The sequence below is a fragment of the Pristiophorus japonicus genome, chromosome 1 (genome assembly GCF_044704955.1).
Source record: "Pristiophorus japonicus isolate sPriJap1 chromosome 1, sPriJap1.hap1, whole genome shotgun sequence".
NCBI lineage: Eukaryota > Metazoa > Chordata > Chondrichthyes > Pristiophoridae > Pristiophorus > Pristiophorus japonicus.
In genome coordinates this window covers 540,200,144-540,224,831 of record NC_091977.1, presented here as the reverse complement: position 1 = coordinate 540,224,831, position 24,688 = coordinate 540,200,144, and the positions used below count along the sequence as shown (strand labels likewise).

The following is a 24,688-nucleotide window of genomic DNA, read 5'->3' as shown; positions in this document are numbered from 1 at the left end:
GGAGAAAGACTGTTGGTGGGGGGTGGAGTGAGGGGGAGAGAGACTGGGGGGGGAATGTGAGGGGGGAGAGACTGGGGGGGGAGGGGGGGGGGAATGTGAGGGGGAGAGAGACTGTGGGGGGGGAATGTGAGGGAGAGAGACTGTGGGGGGGGGAATGTGAGGGGGAGAAAGACTGTGGTGGGGGGTGGAGTGAGGGGGAGAGAGACTGGGGAGGGGGAAGTGAGGGGGAGAGAGACTGGGGGGGGGGGAATGTGAGGGGGAGAGAGACTGTGGGGGGGGGGAATGTGAGGGGGAGAAAGACTGTGGTGGGGGGTGGAGTGAGGGGGAGAGAGACTGTGGGGGGGGGAATGTGAGGGGGAGAGAGACTGGGGGGGGGGGAATGTGAGGGGGAGAGAGACTGTGGGGGGGGGAATGTGAGGGGGAGAGAGACTGTGGGGGGGGGAATGTGAGGGGGAGAAAGACTGTGGTGGGGGGTGGAGTGAGGGGGAGAGAGACTGTGGGGGGGGGGGAATGTGAGGGGGAGAGAGACTGGGGGGGGAATGTGAGGGGGGAGAGAGACTGTGGGGGGGGGAATGTGAGGGGGAGAGAGACTGTGGGGGGGGGGAATGTGAGGGGGAGAGAGACTGTGGGGGGGAATGTGAGGGGGAGAGAGACTGTGGGGGGGGGAATGTGAGGGGGAGAGAGACTGTGGGGGGGGAATGTGAGGGGGAGAGAGACTGTGGGGGGGGGAATGTGAGGGGGGAGAGAGACTGTGCGGGGGGAATGTGAGGGGGAGAAAGACTGTGGGGGGGGGGAATGTGAGGGGGAGAGAGACTGTGGGGGGGGAATGTGAGGGGGAGAAAGACTGTGGGGGGGGGGAATGTGAGGGGGAGAGAGACTGTGGGGGGGGGAATGTGAGGGGGAGAGAGACTGTGGGGGGGGGAATGTGAGGGGGAGAGAGACTGTGGGGGGGGGAATGTGAGGGGGAGAGAGACTGTGGGGGGGGGAATGTGAGGGGAGAGAGACTGTGGGGGGGGAATGTGAGGGGGAGAAAGACTGTGGGGGGGGGAATGTGAGGGGGAGAGAGACTGTGGGGGGGGGAATGTGAGGGGGAGAGAGACTGTGGGGGGGGGAGTGAGACTGTGGGGGGGGGAATGTGAGGGGGAGAGAGACTGTGGGGGGGGAATGTGAGGGGGAGAGAGACTGTGGGGGGGAATGTGAGGGGGGGAGAGAGACTGGGGGGGGAATGTGAGGGGGGGAGAGAGACTGGGGGGGGATGTGAGGGGGGGAGAGAGACTGTGGGGGGGGAATGTGAGGGGGGGAGAGAGACTGGGGGGGGATGTGAGGGGGGAGAGAGACTGGGGGGGGATGTGAGGGGGGGAGAGAGACTGGGGGGGGGATGTGAGGGGGGGAGAGAGACTGGGGGGGGATGTGAGGGGGGGAGAGAGACTGGGGGGGGGATGTGAGGGGGGGAGAGAGACTGGGGGGGGATGTGAGGGGGGAGAGAGACTGGGGGGGGGATGTGAGGGGGAGAGACTGGGGGGTGAGGGGGAGACAGACGAGGGGGTGGAGTGAGGGGGAGAGAGACTGGTGGTGGGAGTGGGGGGAGAGAGTGGGAAGTGAGTCGGGGAGACTGGAGAGGGGGGAAAATGGAGAGTTTTGGGGTGCTGGGGGAGAATGGGAGCGACTTGGAGGAAGGAGTGGGTGGGGAGAAATGGGGAGAATTGGAGCGACTGGGATAGAATTGCACAGCAATGTGATAATGACCAGATAATGTGTTTTAGTGATGTTGATTGGGAGATAAATATTGTGATCTGATAAAGGCCTTTGACACTGTCAACTGCGAGGATCTATGGAGCGTCCTCCTCTGTTTCGGATGCCCCCAAAAGTTTGTCAACATCCTCCGCCTGCTCCACGGCGACAAGCAGGCCGTGATCCTTACCAGCGGATCCATTATAGACCCAATCCACATCCGGGCCGGGGTCAAACAGTACTGCGTCATCGCTCCAACCCTCTTCTCAATCTTCCTCGCTGCCATGCTCCACCTCACAGTGAACAAGCTCCCCGCTGTAGTGGAACTAAATTACAGAACCAGTGGGAAGCTGTTTAACCTATGCCGCCTCCAGGCCAGGTCCAAGATCACCCCAACCTCTCGTCGAGTTGCAGTACGTGGACGATGCCTGTGTCTGCGCACATTCAGAGGCTGAACTCCAGGATATAGTCGATGTATTCACCGAGGCGTACGAAAGCATGGGCCTTACGCTTAACATCCATAAGGCAAATGTCCTTCACCAGCCGTGAACCTTGATAACTGGGAGGTAGTGCGGCCCTCGACAACGTGGACCATTTCCCATATCTCGGGAGCTTCTTATCAACAAACATTGATGCGGAGATTCAACAACGGCTCCAGTGCACCAGTGCAGCCTTTGGCCGTCTGAGGAAAAGAGTGTTTGAAGACCAGGCCCTCAAATCTATCACCAAGCTCATGGTCTACCGGGCTGTAGTAATACCTGCCCTCCTGTATGGCTCAGAGGCATGAACGATGTACAGTAGACACCTCAAGTTGCTGGAGATATATCACCAACGATGTCTCCGCAAGATCCTGCAAATCCCCTGGGAGGACAGGCGCACCAACGTTAGCGTCATTGACCAGGCCAACATCCCCAGCATTGACCACACTCGATCAGCTTCGCTGGGCAGGCCACACAAGTTCGCATGCCAGATACGAGACTCCCTGAGCATTTGCTCTATGCGGAGCTCCTTCACGGCAAACGAGCCAAAGGTGGACAAGCGTTACAAGGACACCCTCAAAGCCTCCCTGGTAAAGTGCGACATCACCACCGACACCTGGGAAACGCTGGCCGAAGACCGCCCGAGGTGGAGAAAGTGCATCCGGGAGGGCGCTGAGCACCTTGAGTCTCAACGCCGCGAGCGTGAAGAGGTCAGGCGCAGGCAGCGGAAGGAGCGTGCGGCAAACCTGTCCCACCCACCCCTTCCCTCGACGACTATCTATCCCACCTGTGACAGGGTCTGTAGCTCTCGTATTGGACTGTTCAGCCACCAAAGGACTCACTTTTAGAGTGGAAGCAAGTCTTCCTCGATTCCGAGGGACTGCCTATTGATGATGATGAAATATTGGCTCCAGAACACCGGGGAGAACTCCTCCTCTTCGAAATAGTGCCACGTGATCTTTTACATAAACCGAGGCCCCGTCTGCTCTCGGGTTGAACGTCTCATCTGGACGATGGCACCTCCGACAGAGCAGCCCTCCGACAGTGCGGCGCTCCCTCAGTGCTGCCCCTCCGACAGCACGGCGCTCCCTCAGCGCTGCCCCTCCGACAGTGCAGTACTCCCTCAGCACTGCCCCTCCGACAGCGCGGCGCTCCTTCAGCGCTGCCCCTCCGACAGTGTGGCTGGGACTTGAACCCACAACCTTCTGACTTCGAGGCGAGGGTGCTGTCCACTGAGCCACAGTGACACCATGTACATAACACCCACTAAATAAAACCAGGTTTGTGTCGGCAGGAATCTTGGTTAGAAACTTTAGCATGCGCTGTACAAAATCAAACCACTTACAAGTTGCAGTCGAAAAAAAAAATTGTGTTTTAAATAACATTGCGCCCTCACCTCCGAGTCATAAGGTTGTGGCTTCATATCCCAATCCAGGCTGGCACTCCCAGTGCAGTGCTGAGGGAGCGCCGCACTGTCGGAGGGGCAGTGCTGAGGGAGCGCCGCACTGTCGGAGGGGCAGTGCTGAGGGAGCGCCGCACTGTCGGAGGGGCAGTGCTGAGGGAGCGCCGCACTGTCGGAGGGGCAGTGCTGAGGGAGCGCCGCACTGTCGGAGGGGCAGTGCTGAGGGAGCGCCGCACTGTCGGAGGGGCAGTGCTGAGGGAGCGCCGCACTGTCGGAGGGGCAGTGCTGAGGGAGTGCCGCACTGTCGGAGGGGCAGTGCTGAGGGAGTGCCGCACTGTCGGAGGGGCAGTGCTGAGGGAGTGCCGCACTGTCGGAGGGGCAGTGCTGAGGGAGCGCCGCACTGTCGGAGGGGCAGTGCTGAGGGAGCGCCGCACTGTCGGAGGGGCAGTGCTGAGGGAGCGCCGCACTGTCGGAGGGGCAGTGCTGAGGGAGCGCCGCACTGTCGGAGGGGCAGTGCTGAGGGAGCGCCGCACTGTCGGAGGGGCAGTGCTGAGGGAGCGCCGCACTGTCGGAGGGGCAGTGCTGAGGGAGCGCCGCACTGTCGGAGGGGCAGTGCTGAGGGAGCGCCGCACTGTCGGAGGGGCAGTGCTGAGGGAGCGCCGCACTGTCGGAGGGGCAGTGCTGAGGGAGCGCCGCACTGTCGGAGGGGCAGTACTGAGGGAGCGCCACACTGTCGGAGGTGGCGTCTTTTGGATGAGACGTTAAACCGAGGCCCCGCCTGCTCTCTCAGGTGGATGTAAAAGATCCCACGGCCACTATTTTGAAGAAGAGCAGGGGAGTTATCTTCGATGTCCTGGGGCCAATATTTATCCCTCAATCAATATCACTAAAACAGATTATCTGGGTCATTCTCACGTTGCTGAGTGCGGGAGCTTGCTGTGCGCGAATTGACTGCTGCGTTAACAGTGACTACACTCCAAAAGTACTTCATTGGCTGTAAAGCGCTTTGAGGCAGCTGGTGGTCGTGAAAGACGCTATATAAATGCAAGTCTGTATGTCTTCTAATGCAATTGATTTTCCCCCCTTCAGATTGATGAGATAGAGGCTCTGTCATCGATCTACGAAGATCAATGGTGTGTTATTGACGAGGCTTCAAGAATATTCTGTATTAGGATTGTGGATGATTTGGAAGCACCAAAATGGACGATTTGTTTACAGGTACTCACTCAAATTGGCCCTTCTCTTTCCCCACCCCAAAATGTCAAAACTCAAAACAAAACTCATACAATTAAAACCACCACCAACAACAACAACTTTCATTTATATAGCGCCTTTAACATAGTAAAAATGGGGTATTCAATATTCAGGAAGGACAGACAGGAAGGAAAAGGAAGAGGGGTGGCGTTACTGGTTTAAAAAGGCGATTACTGCAATAGTAAGGAAGGACATGAGCGTGGATGATGTGGAATCTATATGGGTAGAGCTGCGGAATACCAAAGGGCAGAAAACGCTGGTGGGAGTTGTGTACAGACCTCCAAACAGTAGTCGGGAGGTTGGGGACAGCATCAAACAGGAAATTAGGGATGCGTGCAATAAGGGTACAGCAGTTATCCTGGGTGACTTTAATCTACATATTGATCGGGCTAAACAAACTGGTAGCAATACGGTGGAGGAGGATTTCCTGGACAGTTTTCTAGACCAATATGTCGAGGAACCAACTAGAGAGCTGGCCAATCTAGACTGGGTGATGTGTAACGAGAGAGGATTAATTAGCAATCTTGTGCGAGGCCCCTTGGGGAAGAGTGACCGTAATATGGTAGATTTCTTAATTAAGATGGAGAGTGACACAGTTAATTCAGAGACTAGGGTCCTGAACTTAAATAAAGGAAACTTCGACGGTATGAGATGTGAATTGGCTAGGATAGACCGGAGAATGATACTTAAAGGGTTGACGTTGGATAGGCAATGGCAGGCTTTAAAGATCACATGGATGAACTACAGCAATTGTACATCTCTGTCTGGCGTAAGAATAAAAAGGGGAAGGTGGCTCAACCGTGGCTAATTAGGGAAATTAAATCCAAGGAAGAGGCATATAAATTGGGCAGAAAAAGCAGCAAACCTGAGGACTGGAAGAAATTTAGAATTCAGCAGAGCAGGACTAGGGGTTTAATTCAGAGGGGAAAAATAGAGTACAAGAGTAAGCTTGCAGGGAACATAAAAACTGACAGCAAAAGATTCTACAGATATGTGAAGAGAAAACGATTAGTGAAGACCAACGTAGGACCTTTGCAGTCAGAATCAGGTGAATTCATAATGGGGAACAAAGAAATGGCAGAGCAATTGAACAAATACTTTGGTTCTGTCTTCACTAAGGAAGACACGAATAACCTCCTGAAATTACTAGGGGACCGAGGGTCTAGCGAAAAGAGGGAACTGAGGGAAATCCTAATGGTGTTGGGGAAACTGAAGGCCAATAAATCCCCAGGACCTGATGGTATGCATCCCAGAGTACTTAAGGAAGTGGCCTAGAAATAGTAGATGCATTGGTGGTCATTTTCCAACATTCCATGGACTCTGGTTCAGTTCCTATCAATTGGAGGGTAGCTAATGTAACCCCACTTTTTAGAAAAGGAGGGAGAGAGAAAGCAGGGAATTATAGACTGGTTAGCCTGACATCGGTGGTGGGGAAAATGCTGGAATCACTTATTAAAGATGTAATAGCAGCGCATTTGGAAAGCAGTGACCGGATCAGTCCAAGTCAGAATGGATTTATGAAAGGGAAATCATGCTTGACAAATCTTCGAGTTTTTTGAGGATGTAACTAGTAGAGTGGATAAGGGAGAACCAGTGAATATGGTGTATTTGGACTTTCAAAAGGCTTTTGACAAGTTCCCACACAGGAGATTAGTTTGGAAAATTAATGCACATGGTATTGGGGGTAATGTATTGATGTGGATAGAGAACTGGTTGGCAGACAGGAAGCAAAGAGTGGGAATAAGCGAGTCCTTTTCAGAATGGCAGGCAGTGACTAGTGGGGTGCCGCAGGGTTCAGTGCTGGAACCCCAGCTCTTTACAATATACATTAATGATTTAGATAAAGGAATTGAGTACAATATCTTCAAGTTTGCAGATGACACGAAGCTGGGTGGCAGTGTGAACTTCGAGGAGGATGCTAAGAGGCTGCAGGGGGACTTGGACAGGTTAGGTGAGTGGGCAAATGCATGGCAGATGCAATAATGTGGATAAATGTGAGGTTATCCACTTTGGTGGTAAAAACAGAGAGACAGACTATTATCTGAATGGTGACAGATTAGGAAAAGGGGAGGTGCAACGAGACCTGGGTGTCATGGTACATCAGTCACTGAAGGTAGGCATGCAGGTACAGCAGGCGGTGAAGAAAGCAAATGGCATGCTGGCCTTCATAGCGAGAGGATTTGAGTATAGGTGCAGGGAGGTCTTACTGCAGTTGTACTGGGCCTTGGTGAGGCCCCACCTTGAGTATTGTGAGCAGTTTTGGTCTCCTAATCTGAGGAAGGACATTCTTGCTATTGAGGGAGTGCAGCGAAGGTTCACCAGACTGATTCCCGGGATGGCGGGACTGACATATGAAGAAAGACTGGATCGACTCGGCTTATATTCACTGGAGTTTAGAAGGATGAGAGGGGATCTCATAGAAACATATAAAATTCTGCTGGGATTGGACAGGTTAGATGCAGGAAGAATGTTCCCGATGTTGGGGAAGCCCAGAACCAGGGGCCACAGTCTAAGGATAAGGGATAAGTCATTTAGGACCAAGATGAGGAGAAACTTCTTCTCTCAGAGAGTGGTGAACCTGTGGAATTCTCTACCACAGAAAGTTGTTGAGGCCAGTTCGTTAGATATATTCAAAAGGAAGTTAGATATGGCCCTTACGGCTAAAGGGATTAAGGGGTATGGAGAGAAAGCAGGAATGGGGTACTGAAGTTGCATGATCAGCCATGATCATATTGAATGGTGGTGCAGGCTCGAAGGGCCGAATGGCCTACTCCTGCACCTATTTTTTATGTTCCTATATTTTTATGGCCCATGATGCTTCACAGGAGAGTTAGCAAACAAAATTTGAAACCAAGACACCTAAGGAGATATGAGGACAGGTGACCAAAAGCTTTATCAAAGAGGGAGGTTTTAAGGAGCGTCTTAAAGGAGGAGGTAGAGAGGCAGAGAGGTTTAGGGAGGGAATTCCAGAGCTTGGGGCCCAGGCAGCTGAAAGCATGGCCACCAATGGTGGAGCGATGGAAATCGGGGATCAGGAGGCCAGTATTGGAGGAATGGAGCGATCTCGGCATGGGGGGCCGGGTTTGTGGGGCTGGAGGAGATTACAGAGACGGAGGGGCGAGGCCAAGGAGGGATTTGTAAACAAGGATGAGAATTTTAAAACTGAGGCGTTGCAAAACCGGGAGTCAATGTAGGGCAGCGAGCACAGGGGGTGATGGGTGAACGGGACTTGGTGCGAGTTAGGACACAGGCAGCAGAGTTTTGGAAGAGCTGACATTTACATGGGATATACGGCACAGAAACAGGCCATTCGGTCCAACCAGCCCATGCCGGCGTTTATGCTCCACTCGAGCCTCATCTAAATCTATCGGCATAACCCTCTATTCCCTTCTCCCCCATATGCTTGTTCAACCTCCCCTTAAATACATCGATACTATTCGCCTCAACCCCTCCCTGTGGCAGCGAGTTCCACCTGAGTTCCACCTGAATTTCTCCTGAATTCTCTCTTGGATTTCTTGGTGACTATCTTATATTGATGGCCTCTAGTTATGCTCTTCCCCACAAGTGGAAACATTCTCTCTCTATCCACTCTATCAAAACCTTTCATCATTTTAAAGACCTCTATTAGGTCACCCCTCAGCCTTCTCTTTTCAAAGAGATAAGAGACCCAGCCTGTTCATCCTTTCCCTGATATGTATACCCTCGCATTTCTGGTATCATCCTTGTAAATATTCTATGCACCCTCTCCAGTGCCTCTATATCCTTTTTATAATATGGTGATCAGAACTGTACGCAGTGCTCCAAGTGTGGTCTAACCAAGGTTCGATACAGGTTCAGATAACTTCCCTACTTTTCAATTCTATACCTCTAGAAATAAACCCTAGTGCTTGGTTTGCTTTTTTTATGGCTTTGCTAACCTGTGTAGTGATTTGTGTATTTATACTCCGAGATCCCTTTGTTCCTCTACCCCACCCAGACTCGAACCCTCCCAGTAATAAGTGACCTCCCTATTTTTCTTATCAAAATGTAATAACGTTTACAGAGGGTATAGGGTGCAACGTCGGTCCGGAGAGTTACAAACTTTTAGTTACAGCGTTTAGGTTTTGACTAAAGATAAGAGGCTATAAGCAGGGAAATCGCAAATAAATAAATAAACAAGGAACTGGATTTAAAAAAAAAACGATGCAGTTGTTGAGAGAATTAAAATACCTTTTCTTTATCATTTATTTCTTCAGATGAGGATACACTTGTCGGCAATAGAAAAGTCAGATTTTTAATACAGGTTGAACCTCCCTTATCCGGAACTCCCTTATCCGGAACTCCCTTATCCGGAACTCCCTTATCCAGAACTCCCTTATCCAGAACTCCCTCGTCCGGAACAATCCCGTGTCCGGAACCATTCGCGGCCACCGGGTGGCGCATGCGCAGAACTCCGACGCGAACAAATTGAAGGCCTTCCTCGCTGCCGACTCCCGCAATCGCTGGCCTGACCTCGTGATCCACCGCCCCCCCCCTCTCCCCTCCCCATGATCTCTCTGCTGCACTCCCAGCCCCAAGCCAGCCAGCCCCAATATCCCCTTGCTCAGTACCTGTACCATTCAATTTAACGTGACCACCCCTCGTCCGGAAAAATCCCTAATCCAGAACAGGCCGGGTCCTGAGGGTTCCGGATAAGGGAAGATCAACCGGTAGCAGTGCTTGCAATGTTCTGTATACTTGTAACTCTTTACCCAGAGAGTGTGGAACTCGCTCCTACAGGGAGTGGTTGAGGTGAATAGTATTGATACATTTAAGGGGAAGCTGGATAAACACATGGGGGAGAAAGGAATAGAAGGATATGGTGATGGGGTGAGATGAAGAGGGGGCTGGTGTGGAACATAAACACCGGCACGGAGCGGTTGGGCCCAATGGCCTGTTTCTGTGCTGTAAATCTCACGTAATTTGATGCAAAAAGAGAAGCGATGACTTTCATACGGTTTGCTCTAATACGGGATGACCATAAAGGTATAATCAATATTTATATTCTCTGTCGTACAGGTGATGCTTCCTCCTGAATACCCGACTGCTGCTCCACCTGTCTACCAGTTAAAGTAAGCATTTCCCCTTCCTTTGTGCATTCATGTTTCAGTTTAACTTGTTAGATCTTTACACCCTGTACTGAGGTCTGTGACTTGCGCTGTTGGTGGGAGCAAAGCTGTGGAGGCGCTGTGTGTAACGGCGATTGGGGGGTGGGGTCCGATATCGCCTGCCTAGCACCAACCGCCCGAGACATAAGAACACAAGAAATAGGAGCAGGAGTCGACCGTACGGCCCCCCGAGCCTGCTCTGCCATTCAATAAGATCATGGCTGATCCGATCATGGACTCGGGTCCACTTCCCCGCCCGCTCCCCATAACCCTTTACTCCCTTATTGCTCAAAAATCTGTCTATCTCCGCCTTAAATTTATTCAATGTCCCGGCTTCCACAGCTCGCTGGGGCAGAGAATTCCACAGATTTACAACCCTCTGAGAGAAGAAATTTCTCCCCATCTCAGTTTTAAATGGGTGGCCCCTTATTCTGAGACTATGTCCCCTAGTTTTAGTTTCCCCAATGAGTGGAAACATCCTCTCTGCATCCACCTTGTCGAGCCCACTCATTATCTTATATGTTTCAATAAGATCACCTCTCATTCTTCTGAACAATGATTACAGGCCCAACCTGCTCAACTTATCTTAAGTCAACCCCCTCATCTCTGGAATCAACCTCGTGAACCTTCTCTGAACAGCCTCCAATGCAAGTATATCCCTCCTTAAATACAGAGATCAAAACTGCACGCACTACTCCAGATGTGGCCTCACCAATACCCTGCACAGTTGTGGCAAGATTTCCCTGCTTTTATACTCTATCCCATTTGCAATAAACGCATTTCTGCCCCATGACATTTGCAAAGGCACACGGATCCAGCCTAATAACTGACCCTGTGGTGCTGCACCGCATCTGACGAGAAAAGAGCAGTTTGAGTGTAGACTGCTTGCCAGAAGATGCAAAAGGAAGATAAACGAGACACTTTGAACATTACTGAACAAAACATAAGGCCGTGGGAGAGAATAACAGGGAAAAGTTGTTATATATGTGGACTTGTATTTACTCTGTACAGCCACCAGAGGGCTCATCCCCTGGAGTCCCAAGGGATCCCATCGTTCCTTGGGAGCACAGGTATTTAAGGAGGCCTCACAAGTTGGAGAGGCACTCTGGAGACCTGCAATAAAAGACTAAGGTCACACTTTACTTTGAGCTCACAGTGTTCAGTCTGACTCTTTCTCCATACACAACAGAAGTAGAATCAGAAGTTACTGGCATTAATCAAGAAATAAAGACTTGCATTTCTATAACGACTTTCACGACCACCGGACGTCCCAAAGCGCTTTGCAGCCAATGAAGTACTGTTTTGGAGTGTAGTCACTGTTGTAATGTAAGAAATGCAACAGACAATTTTTGCACAGCAAGCTCCCACAAACACCAATGTGATAAATGACCAGACGTAGGTTAAGGGATAAATATTGGCCAGGACACCAGGGAGAACTCCCCTGCTCTTCTTTGAAGTAGTGCCATGAGGTCTTTTGCGTCCACCGAAGAGGGCCTCGGTTTAACGTCTCATCCGAAAGATGCCCCCTCCGACAGCGCAGTGCTCCCTCGGCGCAGTGCTCCCTCGGCTCCACCCCTCCGACAGCGCGGCGCTCCCTCGGCACCGCCCCTCCGACAGCGCGGCGCTCCCTCGGCACAGCACTCCCTCGGTGCCGCCCCTCCGACAGCGCGGCGCTCCCTCGGCGCTTCCTCGGCACAGCACTCCCTCGGTGCCGCCCCTCCGACAGCGCGGCACTCCCTCGGCGCCGCCCCTCCAACAGCACGGCGCTCCCTCGGCACAGCACTCCCTCGGCGCTGCCCCTCCGACAGCGCGGCGCTCCCTCGGCGCCGCCCCTCCAACAGCACGACGCTCCCTCGGCACAGCACTCCCTCGGCGCCGCCCCTCCGACAGCGCGGCGCTCCCTCGGCGCCGCCCCTCCGACAGCGCGGCGCTCCCTCGGCGCCGCCCCTCCGACAGCGCGGCGCTCCCTCGGCGCCGCCCCTCCGACAGCGCGGCGCTCCCTCGGCGCCGCCCCTCCGACAGCGCGGCGCTCCCTCGGCGCCGCCCCTCCGACAGCGCGGCGCTCCCTCGGCGCCGCCCCTCCGACAGCGCGGCGCTCACTCGCCGCCGCCCCTCCGACAGCGCGGCGCTCCCTCGGCGCCGCCCCTCCGACAGCGCGGCGCTCCCTCGGCTCCGCCCCTCCGACAGCGCGGCGCTCCCTCGCCGCCGCCCCTCCGACAGCGCGGCGCTCCCTCGCCGCCGCCCCTCCGACAGCGCGGCGCTCCCTCGGCGCTGCCCCCTAGTTGTAGACTCCCCAGCCAGGGGGGAAACAACCTCTCGGCATCTACCCTGTCAATCCCCCTCAGAATCTTGGATGTTTTGATGAGATCGCTTCTCATTCTTCTAAACTCCAGAGAGTAAAGGCCCATTCTACTCAATCTCTCCCCATAGGGCAACCCTCTCATCCCAGGAATCAGTCTGGTGAACCTTCGCTGCACTCCCTTTATGGCAAGTATATCCTTCCTTCCGTAAGGAGACCCAAACTGCACACACTACTCCAGATGTGGTCTCACCAGGGCCCTGTATAACTGTAGTAAGACATCCTTACTCTTATCTTGCAACCCCCTTACGTAAAGACGAACACATAATTTGGCTTCCTAATTGCTTGCTGTATCTGCAAAGTGACCAACCTCCATTTTAGGATCTTTGTTATATGAAACAAAAGACAAAATTATCATTTTTTATTAAGATCATAGAATGTTACAGCACAGAAAGAGGCCATTCGGCCCATCGAGTCTGTGCTGGCCATTTTGAGGCGCAATCCAGTTAGTCCCGCCCCTCCCCCTCGCTCTTTCCCTATATAATCCCTGCAATTTTTTTCTCCTTCCAACTATTTATCCAACTCCTTTTTGAAGGCTACGATTGAGTCTGTCTCCACCACCCTCTCAGGCAGCGCGTTCCAGATCCTAACCACTCGCTGCGTAAAAACGTTTTTCCTCATGTCGCCTCGGGTTCTTTTGCCGATCACCGAAAACCTGAGCCCTCTGGTTATCAAATGTTCAGCCGTTGGAAACAATTTCCCTTTATTGACTCTCTCTCAACCCCTCACGATTTTGAACACCTCGATCAAATCGCCTCTTGGCCTTCTCTGCTCCAAGGAGAACAACCCCAGCTTCTCCAGTCTCTCCACCGAACTGAAGTCCCTCATCCTTGGAACCATTCCAGTAAATCTCTTCTGACTTTGATAAATTTCTGTTTGATTTCAGTGCTCCCTGGCTGAGAGGAGCGGACAGAATTGTTCTTTCTAACAGTTTGGAGGAAATCTATCTGTAAGTCGATCTGATGATTTCAATACAAATGTAAATTCAAATTAATTCACTCTTCTACCTATAAATATTCAATTTTTTCAAGGGTTAGTCGTGGCTCAGGGGTAGCACCTTCACCTCTGAGTCACAAAGTGGTGGGTTAAAGCCCCACTCCAGACACCAGTGCATAAAGTCCATGCTGACACTCTGGCCCCAAGTTTCCACATGATTTGCTCCTGATTTTTAGGAGCAACTGGTGGAGAACGGAGTATCTTAGAAATCGCAATTCTCCACATTTAAGTTTCATGTAGAACAGTTTCACTTTGAACAGAATTTTTTTTTCAAAAGGGGGCGTGTCTGGCCACTGACGCCTGATTTGAAAGTTTCCAGTGAAAACGTACTCCAAACTAAAGTAGAATGGAGCAAGTGAAGATTTTTGTAGGCCTGAAAAAAATCTTGTCTACACATTAAAAAATCAGGCGCAGGTTACAAATTAGGCGTCGGGAACGAGGTGGGGGGGAGGGGGAGGGAAGGGAAGTCATTACATTCTACAATAAATCCTTAGTTATACTTCTACAAATATTATACAAATAATTCCAACATGAATAAACATTTATAAGCAAATAAAAGATTAAATAAACCATGTTCCTACCTGTGTGAAAGTGCTTCAGGCACGGAGAAGGCTGCAGGAAGCCCCACAAGTTGAGGCAGCCGTTCCCGACAGCGGAGGTGGGAGGGAGTGAGGAGGCAGCCGTTCCCGACGGCGGGGGGGAGGAGGAGGCAGTGAGGAGGCAGCCGTTCCCGACGGCGGGGGGGGAGGAGGCAGTGAGGAGGCAGCCGTTCCCGACGGCAGGGTGGGGGGAGGGGAGGCGAGGCAGTGAGGAGGCAGCCGTTCCCGACGGCGGGGGGGGAGGAGGCAGTGAGGAGGCAGCCGTTCCCGACGGCGGAGGTGGGAGGGAGTGAGGAGGCAGCCGTTCCCGACGGCGGAGGGGGGAGGGAGTGAGGAGGCAGCCGTTCCCGACGGCGGGGGGGGAGGAGGCAGTGAGGAGGCAGCCGTTCCCGACGGCGGGGGGGGGGGAGGGAGTGAGGAGGCAGCCGTTCCCGACGGCGGGGGGGGAGGAGGCAGTGAGGAGGCAGCCGTTCCCGACGGCGGAGGTGGGAGGGAGTGAGGAGGCAGCCGTTCCCGACGGCGGAGGGGGGAGGGAGTGAGGAGGCAGCCGTTCCCGACGGCAGGGGGGGGAGGGAGTGAGGAGGCAGCCGTTCCCGACGGCGGAGGGGGGAGGGAGTGAGGAGGCAGCCGTTCCCGACGGCAGGGGGGGGAGGGAGTGAGGAGGCAGCCGTTCCCGACGGCAGGGGGGAGGAGGCAGTGAGGAGGCAGCCGTTCCCGACGGCGGAGGGGGGGAGGAGGCAGTGAGGAGGCAGCCGTTCCCGACGGCAGGGGGGGGAGGGAGTGAGGAGGCAGCCGTTCCCGACGGCAGGGGGGGGAGGGAGTGAGGAGGCAGCCGTTCCCGACGGCAGGGGGGGGAGGAGGCAGTGAGGAGGCAGCCGTTCCCGACGGCGGAGGGGGGGAGGAGGCAGTGAGGAGGCAGCCGTTCCCGACGGCGGAGGGGGGGAGGAGGCAGTGAGGAGGCAGCCGTTCCCGACGGCAGGGGGGGGAGGGAGTGAGGAGGCAGCCGTTCCCGACGGCAGGGGGGGGAGGGAGTGAGGAGGCAGCCGTTCCCGACGGCAGGGGGAGGAGGCAGTGAGGAGGCAGCCGTTCCCGACGGCGGAGGGAGGAGGCAGTGAGGAGGCAGCCGTTCCCGACGGCGGAGGGAGGAGGCAGTGAGGAGGCAGCCGTTCCCGACGGCGGAGGTGGGAGGGAGTGAGGAGGCAGCCGTTCCCGACGGCGGAGGTGGGAGGCAGTGAGGAGGCAGCCGTTCCCGACGGCGGAGGGGGGGGGAGGGAGTGAGGAGGCAGCCATTCCCGACGGCGGAGGGGGGAGGGAGTGAGGAGGCAGCCGTTCCCGAAGCAGGGTGGGGGGGAGGGAGTGAGGAGGCAGCCGTTCCCGACGGCGGAGGGGGGGAGGGAGTGAGGAGACAGCCGTTCCCGATGGCAGGGTGGGGGATGGAGGCCCCCCTTGCCGTCGGTCGGGCCCGTCGGGAAACGGCTGCCTCAACTTCTGAGGCTTCCTGCAGCCTTCTCACTGCTGCAAGAAGCCTCAGTGCTGATCATGGAAGGGCAATGTGGTTTTATTAAAAAATGTTAAACATTGAACAGCTACAAAGAACAACAGAAATGGGCGAGTGCCAATGTTTCCTTCACACTGCGCGTGCGCGAACGCTCCAACGCGCACGCGGAGGGTTGCCGGCACGAAAAAAACTCATTTAAATGGTACCCGCCCCCTCCTACTTACAAAATCGGCGTGAGTGGTAGGCTCCGCCCCCTGGGCGCCGGGCCAAGCTGACATCGAGCTGCAAAGCGCTCGAGAATAGCGCGTTTTTTTTTTTCAGGCGCCGTTTTCGGCGTGAAAAACGGGAGCCCAGCTCAGAGGGGCAGTACTGAGGGAGCGCCGCACTGTCGGAGGGGCAGTACTGAGGGAGTGCCGCACTGTCGGAGGGGCAGTACTGAGGGAGCGCCGCACTGTCGGAGGGGCAGTACTGAGGGAGTGCCGCACTGTCCGAGGGGCAGTACTGAGGGAGCGCCGCACTGTATGTTTGATAAAGTGCTGTTGAAGTCATGGCTGGGGTGACTGAACCTTTGATTTGGGTGATCTGTTTCAGGCAGAATTCGGGAGAATGTATCTTGTTCCTGTGGGTGGGAAAGATCCGAGATTTCTTACTGGTGAAATCCCAGTCAGTTGATGCAGGTAATGCTGGCGTCCCATTGCGTGCCGTTACTATACAGGACCGGGAGGGCAACGATCCTTCACCAATCACCGGGCAACAATCAAAGTGTTTTTAATCACCCTATCCTTTACCACTCTGCACGAGTCATTACCGCACAATGCGAAGTTTGGGGTCATCAGAAAGAGAATGGTAACATCCTGGAACTCTGACCCGTCCACACACTGCCCCGTGTTCCCATCACTCAGCTACTGGGAAACTGGTCCAGACGTGATTGGTGTATGTGTGTAAATATATGTGTATCATGTGTAATATATATATATATTATATGTGGATGCTTGCTCACACTCGCTCGCAGGAACATAGAAAATAGGTGCAGGAGTAGGTCATTCGGCCCTTCGAGCCTGCACCACCATTCAATACGATCATGGCTGATCATTCACCTGCTTTCTCCCCATACCCCTTGATCCCTTTAGCCGTAAGAGCCATATCTAACTTCCTCTTGAATATATCCTCGCTCTCTCTCTCGCGCTCTTTCTCACTTTCTCTCTCGCGCTCTCTCTCTCGCGCTCTCTCTCTCGCTCTCTCTCTCTCGCTCTCTCGCTCTCTCGCTCTCTCTCGCTCTCTCTCGCTCGCTCTCTCGCTCGCTCGCTCTCTCTCTCTCTCGCTCTCTCTCTCGCTCGCTCTCAGAATTTTCAGTAAATATGAAAGAATTGGGAACGCTGTGGGTGGATAGTCGCTGTCTGGGCTCACTGGCCCCTCTGGATCCTGGAGTCGGAGACAGAGCCCCCTGAGCCTGCTTCTGTTCTACCCCAAGAAGAAAACCGTTTTGAATGGGCAGCGGCTGAGTGCGTGTCTCTGACACCCTGGTCCCTGGGCAGTTGTCGGTCTGGTGATTTTTTTTCACCATTTCTCCATAGTTGCTGTTCTTTAAGATTTCACCAGAATGGTACCGGGGCTGAGAGGGTTAAATTCTGAGGGCGGGTTGCAAGGCCTGTATTCCCTAGAGTGTAGAAGATTAAGGGGCGATCTAATTGAGGTGTTTAAGATGATTGAAGGGGTTGATGGGGTAGAGAGAGAGAAACTATTCCCTCTGGTGGGGGAGTCCAGAACAAGGGACAGAACCTTAAAACCTGAGTCAGGCCGTTCAGGGGTGATGTCAGGAAGCACTTCACACAAAGGGCCGTGGGAATCTGGAACACTCTCCCTCAGAGCTGCTGAGGCCGCAGGTCATCTGAAAATGTCAAAACTGAGATTGATTTTTTGTTTGGGAAAGGGTATGAAGGGTAAGGGAACCCAGGCAGGTCGATGGAGTTAAGCTGCAGATCCGCCCAGATTGAATTGAGTGGGGGGGGGGGAGGGGGGGAATATGCATGAGGGGCTGAATGGCCTCCTCCTGTTCCTATGATGATATAATCCTCCACCTGTACTTGTGTTCTTCTGCAATCATTCAGTCTTAATGGTCTGCAAACTATTCTGTGCCTGAACTGTAAATTAGGCTTAAAAGCACAGATTTAATCGAGGTGTTCAGAATTACGAGGGGTTTTGATAGTCAATAAGGAGACACTGTTTTCAGTGGCACGAGGGTCAGTAAGCAGAGGGACACAGATTTAAGGTAATTGGCAAAAGAACCAGAGGGGGAGATTAGAATTACTTTTACGCAGTGAGTTGTTGTGAGCGGGAACGCGCTGCCTGACAGAGCGGTGGGAGCAGATTCAATCGTAACTTTCAAACGGGGAATTGGATAAATATTTGAAATGGAAGCATTAGCTGGGCTGTGGAGAAAGAACCGGGGGGAGTGGGACTAATTGGATCGCTCTGTAACAGAGCTGGCACAGGAACGATGGGCCGAATGGTCTCCTTCTGTGCTGTAAGATTCTATGATCAATAAGACACGGCAAGCACTGTGAACCTATCATCAGATCGGCAAAGCATTGTAAAGACAACTTGAAGCATTTGGATAACACAGCAACCTGTGACTAGTAATGGATATAAGCACCCGAATGGGACGATTGTCTGATGATGAAGGAACATGTGAATGTCCACGTGAGGATGTTTGGATCCGAATGGAAAAAAAATAAGGTCTCGGATTCTGTGGTCAATAAGACACAAGAATTAGGAGCAGGAGTCGGCCATTCGGCCCCTCGAGCCTGCTCTGCCATTCAATAAGATCATGGCTTATCTTCGACCTCAACTCCACCTTTCTCGCCCGATCCCCATATCCCTCGATTCCCCGAGAGTCCAAAAATCTCTCGATCTCAGCCTTGAATATACTCAACGACTGAGCTTCCACAGCCCTCTGGGGCAGAGAATGCCAAAGATTCACCACCCTCTGAGTGAAGAAATTCCTCCTCATCTCCGTCCTAAATGGCCGACCCCTTATCCTGAGACTGTGACCCCTGGTTCTAGACTCCCCAGCCCGGGGGAAACATCCTCCCTGCATCTACCCTGTCAAGCCCCCTCAGAAACTTTTACATTTCAATGAGATCACCTCTCATTCTTCTAAACTCCAGAGAGTATAGGCCCAATCTAGTCAATCTCTCATAGGACAACCCTCTCATCCCAGGAATCAGTCTGGTGAACCTTCATTGCACCGCCTCCAGTATATCCTTCCTTAGGTACGGAGACTCAAACTGTGCGCAGTACTCCAGATGTGGTCTCACCAAGGCCCTGTACAATTGTAGCAAGACTTCCTTACTCTTGTATTCCAACCCCCTTGCAGTAAAGGCCAACATACAGTTGTACAGGGCCTTGGTGAGGCCACACCTGGAGTAGTGTGTACAGTTTTGGTCTCCTAACTTGAGGAAGGATATTCTTGCTATTGAGGGAGTGCAGCGAAGGTTCACCAGACTGGTTCCCGGGATGACTGGACTGACATATCAAGAAAGACTGGATCAACTGGGCTTGTATTCACTGGAGTTCAGAAGAATGAGAGGGGATCTCATAGAAATGTTTAAAATTCTGACGGGTTTAGACAGGTTAGATGCAGGAAGAATGTTCCCAATGTTGGGGAAGTCCAGAACCAGGGGTCACAGTCCAAGGATAAGGGGTAAGCCATTTAGGACTGAGATGAGGAGAAACTTCTTCACCCAGAGAGTGGTGAACCTGTGGAATTCTCTACCACAGAAAGTTGTTGAGGCCAATTCACTAAATATATTCAAAAAGGAGTTAGATGTAGTCCTCACTACTCGGGGGATCAAGGGGTATGGCGAGAAAGCAGGAATGGGGTACTGAAGTTGCATGTTCAGCCATGAACTCATTGAATGGTGGTGCAGGCTAGAAGGGCCGAATGGCCTACTCCTGCACCTATTTTCTATGTTGCTATACCATTTGCCTTCCTTATTGCTTGCTGTAACTGCATGCTAACTCTGTGGACACTTCAAATTGAAGATGAGGTTGTCGCCACTCACGGTTACTGAAGAGTAAATCGGACAGCAGCTTTTTCAGAAGTAGACCTTGTTTCTGACATCTGTGTATTCTATGTGACAGTTCCAGAAATACAGAAGAGAACAGAAGAGGCTGAAGTGAGTTATCAGGACGATGATTTCATTACCTGTCGGACACCAGTGAAAGGATCTCTTGCGGAAAGCCCCGAAGGTAAGCTATGAAGCGACCTTATTTTCTTTCCAAGTGAATTGGGCTAGAATACTGTCATCATCCATCATAGACAGTCCCTCGGAATCGAGGAAGACTTGCTTCCACTCTAAAAATGAGTTCTCAGGTGGCTGAACAGTCCAATACGGGAATTACAGTCTCTGTCACAGGTGGGACAGACAGTGGTTGAGGGAAGGGGTGGGTGGGGAGTCTGGTTTGCCGCACGCTCCTTCCGCTGCCTGCGCTTGATGTCTGCATGCTCTCGGCGACGAGACTCGAGGTGCTCAGCGCCCTCCCGGATGCTCTTCCTCCACTTAGGGCGGTCTTTGGCCAGGGACTCCCAGGTGTCGGTGGGGATGATGCATTTTTATCAACGTTGTCGCCGCAAGATCCTGCAAATCCCCTGGGAGGATAGACGCACCAACGTTAGCGTCCTCGACCAGGCCAACATCCCCAGCATTGAAACACTGACCACACTCGACCAGCTCCGCTGGGCGGGCCAAATTGTCCACATGCCCGACACGAGACTCCCAAAGCAAGCGCTTTACTCGGAACTCCTACACGGCAAATGAGCCAAAGGCAGAGGAAATGTTACAAGGACACTGCACACTCAGCAACAATAACTTGCATTTATATAGCACTTTTAAAATAGTGAAACATCCCAAGGCGCTTCACAGGAGCGTACTCAAACAAAATTTGACACCGAGCCACGTAAGATATTAGGAGAGGTGGAGGTTGGTTTAAAGGTGCGTCTTAAAGGAGGAGAGAGAGGCCGAGAGGGTTCCAGCTCGGCTCATCCGCTGTGGAAACCCTCATCCATTATTTTGTTACCTCCAGGCTTAACTCTTCCAATGCTCTCCTGGCTGGCCTCCCTCCTTCCACCCTACACGGACCTCAGCTCATCCAAAACTCTGTAACCCGTGTCCTAACACACAACGAGTCCCGAAATTAGGGATGCGTGCAATAAAGGTACAGCAGTTATCATGGGCGACTTTAATCTACCTATTGATTGGACTAACCAAACTGGTAGCAATGCGGTGGAGGAGGATTTCCTGAAGTGTATTAGGGATGGTTTTCCAGACCAATATGTCGAGGAACCAACTAGAGGGCTGGCCATCCTAGACTGGGTGATGTGTAATGAGAAAGGACTAATTAGCAATCTTGTTGTGCGAGGCCCCTTGAGGAAGAGTGACCATAATATGGTGGAAATCTTTATTAAGATAGAGAGTGACACGGTTAATTCAGAGACTCGGGTCTTGAACTTGGGGAAAGGTAACTTCGATGGTATGAGATGTGACTTGGCTAGAATAGACTGGCGAGTGGTACTTAAAGGGTTGACGGTGGATAGGCAATGGCAAACATTTAAATATCACATGGATGAACTTCAACAATTGTACATCCCTGTCTGGAGTAAAAATAAAATGGGGAAGGTGGCTCAACTGTGGCTAACAAGGGAAATTAGGGATAGTGTTAAATCCAAGGAAGAGGCATATAAATTGGCCAGAAAAAACAGCAAACCTGAGGACTGGGAGAAATTTAGAATTCAGCAGAGCAGGACTAAGGGTTTAATTAGGAGGGGGAAAATAGATTATGAGAGTAAGCTTGTAGGGAACATAAAAACTGACTGCAAAAGCTTCTATAGATATGTGAAGAGAAAAAGATTAGTAAAGACAAACGTAAGTCCCTTGCAGTCAGATTCAGGTGAAGTTATAATGGGGAACAAAGAAATGGCAGACCAATTGAACAAATACTTTGTTTCTGTCTTCATGAAGGAAGACACAAATAACGTTCCGGAAATACTCGGGGACCGAGGGTCTAGTGAGGAGGAGGAACTGAAGGAAATCCTTATTAGTCAGGAAATTGTTTTAGGGAAATTGATGGGATTGAAGGCCGATAAATCCCCAGGGCCTGATAGTCTGCATCCCAGAGTACTTAAGGAAGTGGCCCTAGAAATAGTGGATGCATTGGTGATCATTTTCCAACAGTCTATGGACTCTGGATCAGTTCCTATGGACTGGAGGGTAGCTAATGTAACACCACTTTTAAAAAAGGGAAGGAGAGAGAAAACAGGGAATTATAGACTGGTTAGTCTGACATCAGTAGTGGGGAAAATGTTGGAATCAATTATTAAAGATGAAATAGCAGCGCATTTGGAAAGCAGTGACAGGATCGGTCCAAGTCAACATGGATTTATGAAAGGGAATCATGTTTGACAAATCTTCTGGAATTTTTTGAGGATGTAACTAGTAGAGTGGACAAGGGAGAACCAGTGGATGTGGTGTATTTTGACTTTCAAAAGGCCTTTGACAATGTGTCACACAAGAGATTGTTGTGCAAAATCAAAGCGCATAGTCTTGGGGTAATGTATTGACGTGGATAGAGAACTGGTTGGCAGACAGGAAGCAGAGAGTCGGGATAAACGGGTCTTTTTCAGAATGGCAGGCAGTGACTAGTGGGAAGCCGCAGGGCTCAGTGCTGGGACCCCAGCTATTTACAATATACATTAATGATTTAGATGAAGGAATTGAGTGTAATATCTCCAGGTTTGTAGATGACACTAAGCTGGGTGGCGGTGTGAGCTGTGAGGAGGATGCTAAGAGGCTGCAGGGTGACTTGGACAGGTTAGGTGAGTGGGCAAATGCATGGCAGATGCAGTATAATGTGGATAAATGTGAGATTATCCACTTTGGTGTCAAAAACATGAAGGCAGAATATTATCTGAATGGCGGAAGATTAGGAAAAGGGGAGGTGCAACGAGACCTGGGTGTCATGAAAGTTGGCATGCAGGTACAGCAGGTGGTGAAGAAGGCAAATGGCATGTTGGCCTTCATAGCGAGGGGATTTGAGTAGAGGAGCAGGGAGGTCTTATTGCAGTTGTACAGGGCCTTGGTGAGGCCTCACCTGGAATATTGTGTTCACTTTTGGTCTCCTAATCTGAGGGAGGACGTTATTGCTATTGAGGGAGTGCAGCGAAGGTTCACCAGACTGATTCCCGGGATGGCAAGACTAACATATGAGGAGAGACTGGATCAACTGGGCCTGTATTCACTGGAGTTTAGAAGAATGAGAGGGGATCTCATCGAAATATATAAAATTCTGACGGGACTGGACAGGTTAGATGCAGGAAGAATGTTCCCGATGTTGGGAAAGTCCAGAACCAGGGGTCACAGTCGAAGGATAAGGGGTAAGCTATTTAGCACTGAGATGAGGAGAAACTTCTTCACTCAGAGAGTTGTTAACCTGTGGAATTCCCTACCACAGAGAGTTGTTGAGGCCAATTCGTTGGATATATTCAGGAGGGAGTTAGATGTGGCCCTTACGGCTAAAGGGATCAAGGGGTATGGAGAGAAAGCAGGAAAGGGGTACTGAGGTGAATGATCAGCCATGATCTTATTGAATGGTGGTGCAGGCTCGAAGGGCCGAATGGCCTACTCCTGCACCTATTTTCTATGTTTCTATGTTTCACCCATCACTCCTGTGTTCGCTGACCTACATTGGTTCCTGAGTTCAAATCCCTCCATGATTTCCCCAATCTTGGTAACGTCCTCCAGCCCTACAAGCCCCCGAGATGTCTGCGCTCCTCTAATTCTGCCCTCTTGCCCATCCCTGATTATAATCGCTCCACCATCGGTGGCCGTGCCTTCTGTTGCCTGGGCCCTAAGCTCTGGAATTCCCTCCTTAAAACACTCTGCCTCTCTCTACCTCTCCCTCCTCATTTTAGACGCTCCTTAAAACCTACCTCTTTGACCAAGCTTTTGCCCTAATATCTCCTCATGTGACTCGGTGTCAAATTTTGTTTGATAATCGCTCCTGTGGAGCACCTTGGGATGTTTTACCATGGTAAAGGCGCTATATAAATGCAAGTTGTTTGTTGAGTGTCCGATCTTCCTGCCAGCTAACATGGCCATGAACTCTCAACGAAGGCTCAGTGATTATCCCGCACAAAACTAGTCCATTTATGTCCCATTTAAGTTGTTCAACTAAGAACGTGTTCTCACTTCAGTGCTCTGAAAAGACCTCGAGTTATTTTAGCATCTTTCGCATTGGTTTGTGCGGCAGCATGAAATCCACCACAGGAGTTTGAGGCCATTCGACCCATCTGTGAAAGAGTGATCCAGTTAGTCCCACTCCCCCTGCTCTTTCCCCTTAATACTGAAAATCTTTCTTTTTCAAGTATTTATCCAATTCCCTGTTTGAAAGTTACGATTGAATCTGCTCCCACCGCCCTTTCAGGCAGCGCGTTCCCGATCATCATCATTCGCTCCGTTAAAAAAAACATTTTTTCCTCTTCCCCCTCTGGTTTTTGTTATGTATGTAAACTTTCCACAGGCAACTCTCGATTATCCGGGTCTCTCGGGGATTGGGCTTTTCCGGGTAAACGATTTTTCCGTTAGGGCGAGTCTACATTTATAAGTTAAAACTTTAATGACTCAATACAATCAGCTACAAACAGTAACAAAAGATGGACATTACCAGCATGCATGTGCAGGTTCTGTGCCTGGTTTGCTGCTACACTGGTGAAGTTAGCAGTCTTCTGATTAAAGTCGGTGCCTGGAACCCAGTGCTGGCATTGCCCCGTTCCCAACGTCAGCGGCGGCTGCGAGAGACAGCGGCTGCAGCACTCACTCACTCACTGCAGAGGAGGGTGATTTTTATGGTGAGAGAGAGTGTGTGAGAGAGAGAGAGTGTGTGAGAGAGAGAGAGTGTGTGAGAGAGAGAGTGTGTGAGAGAGAGAGAGTGTGTGAGAGAGAGAGAGTGTGTGAGAGAGAGAGAGTGTGTGAGAGAGAGAGAGTGTGTGAGAGAGAGAGAGTGTGTGAGAGAGAGAGAGTGTGTGAGAGAGAGAGAGAGTGTGTGAGAGAGAGAGAGTGTGTGAGAGAGAGAGAGTGTGTGAGAGAGAGAGAGTGTGTGAGAGAGAGAGAGTGTGTGAGAGAGAGAGAGAGTGTGAGAGAGAGAGAGTGTGTGAGAGAGAGAGAGTGTGTGAGAGAGAGAGAGTGTG

General features: G+C 51.9%; 1 protein-coding gene across 3 annotated transcripts in view; it reads left to right on the top strand.

The window, feature by feature from the left end:
* impact (impact RWD domain protein) overlaps window positions 1–24,688 on the top strand; it is a 100,618-nt gene that overhangs the window by 1,952 nt on the left and 73,978 nt on the right. For 2 of the 3 annotated variants that reach the window (XM_070896756.1, XM_070896748.1), the window contains exons 2-6: window positions 4,702–4,830; window positions 9,904–9,956; window positions 13,238–13,300; window positions 16,036–16,121; window positions 19,588–19,695. In XM_070896756.1, coding sequence (XP_070752857.1) covers window positions 4,702–4,830; window positions 9,904–9,956; window positions 13,238–13,300; window positions 16,036–16,121; window positions 19,588–19,695 — 439 coding nt within the window. Of the gene's footprint in view, window positions 1–4,701; window positions 4,831–9,903; window positions 9,957–13,237; window positions 13,301–16,035; window positions 16,122–19,587; window positions 19,696–24,688 lie in introns of those variants that run through there. The other variant, XM_070896761.1, reaches the window with a different exon arrangement.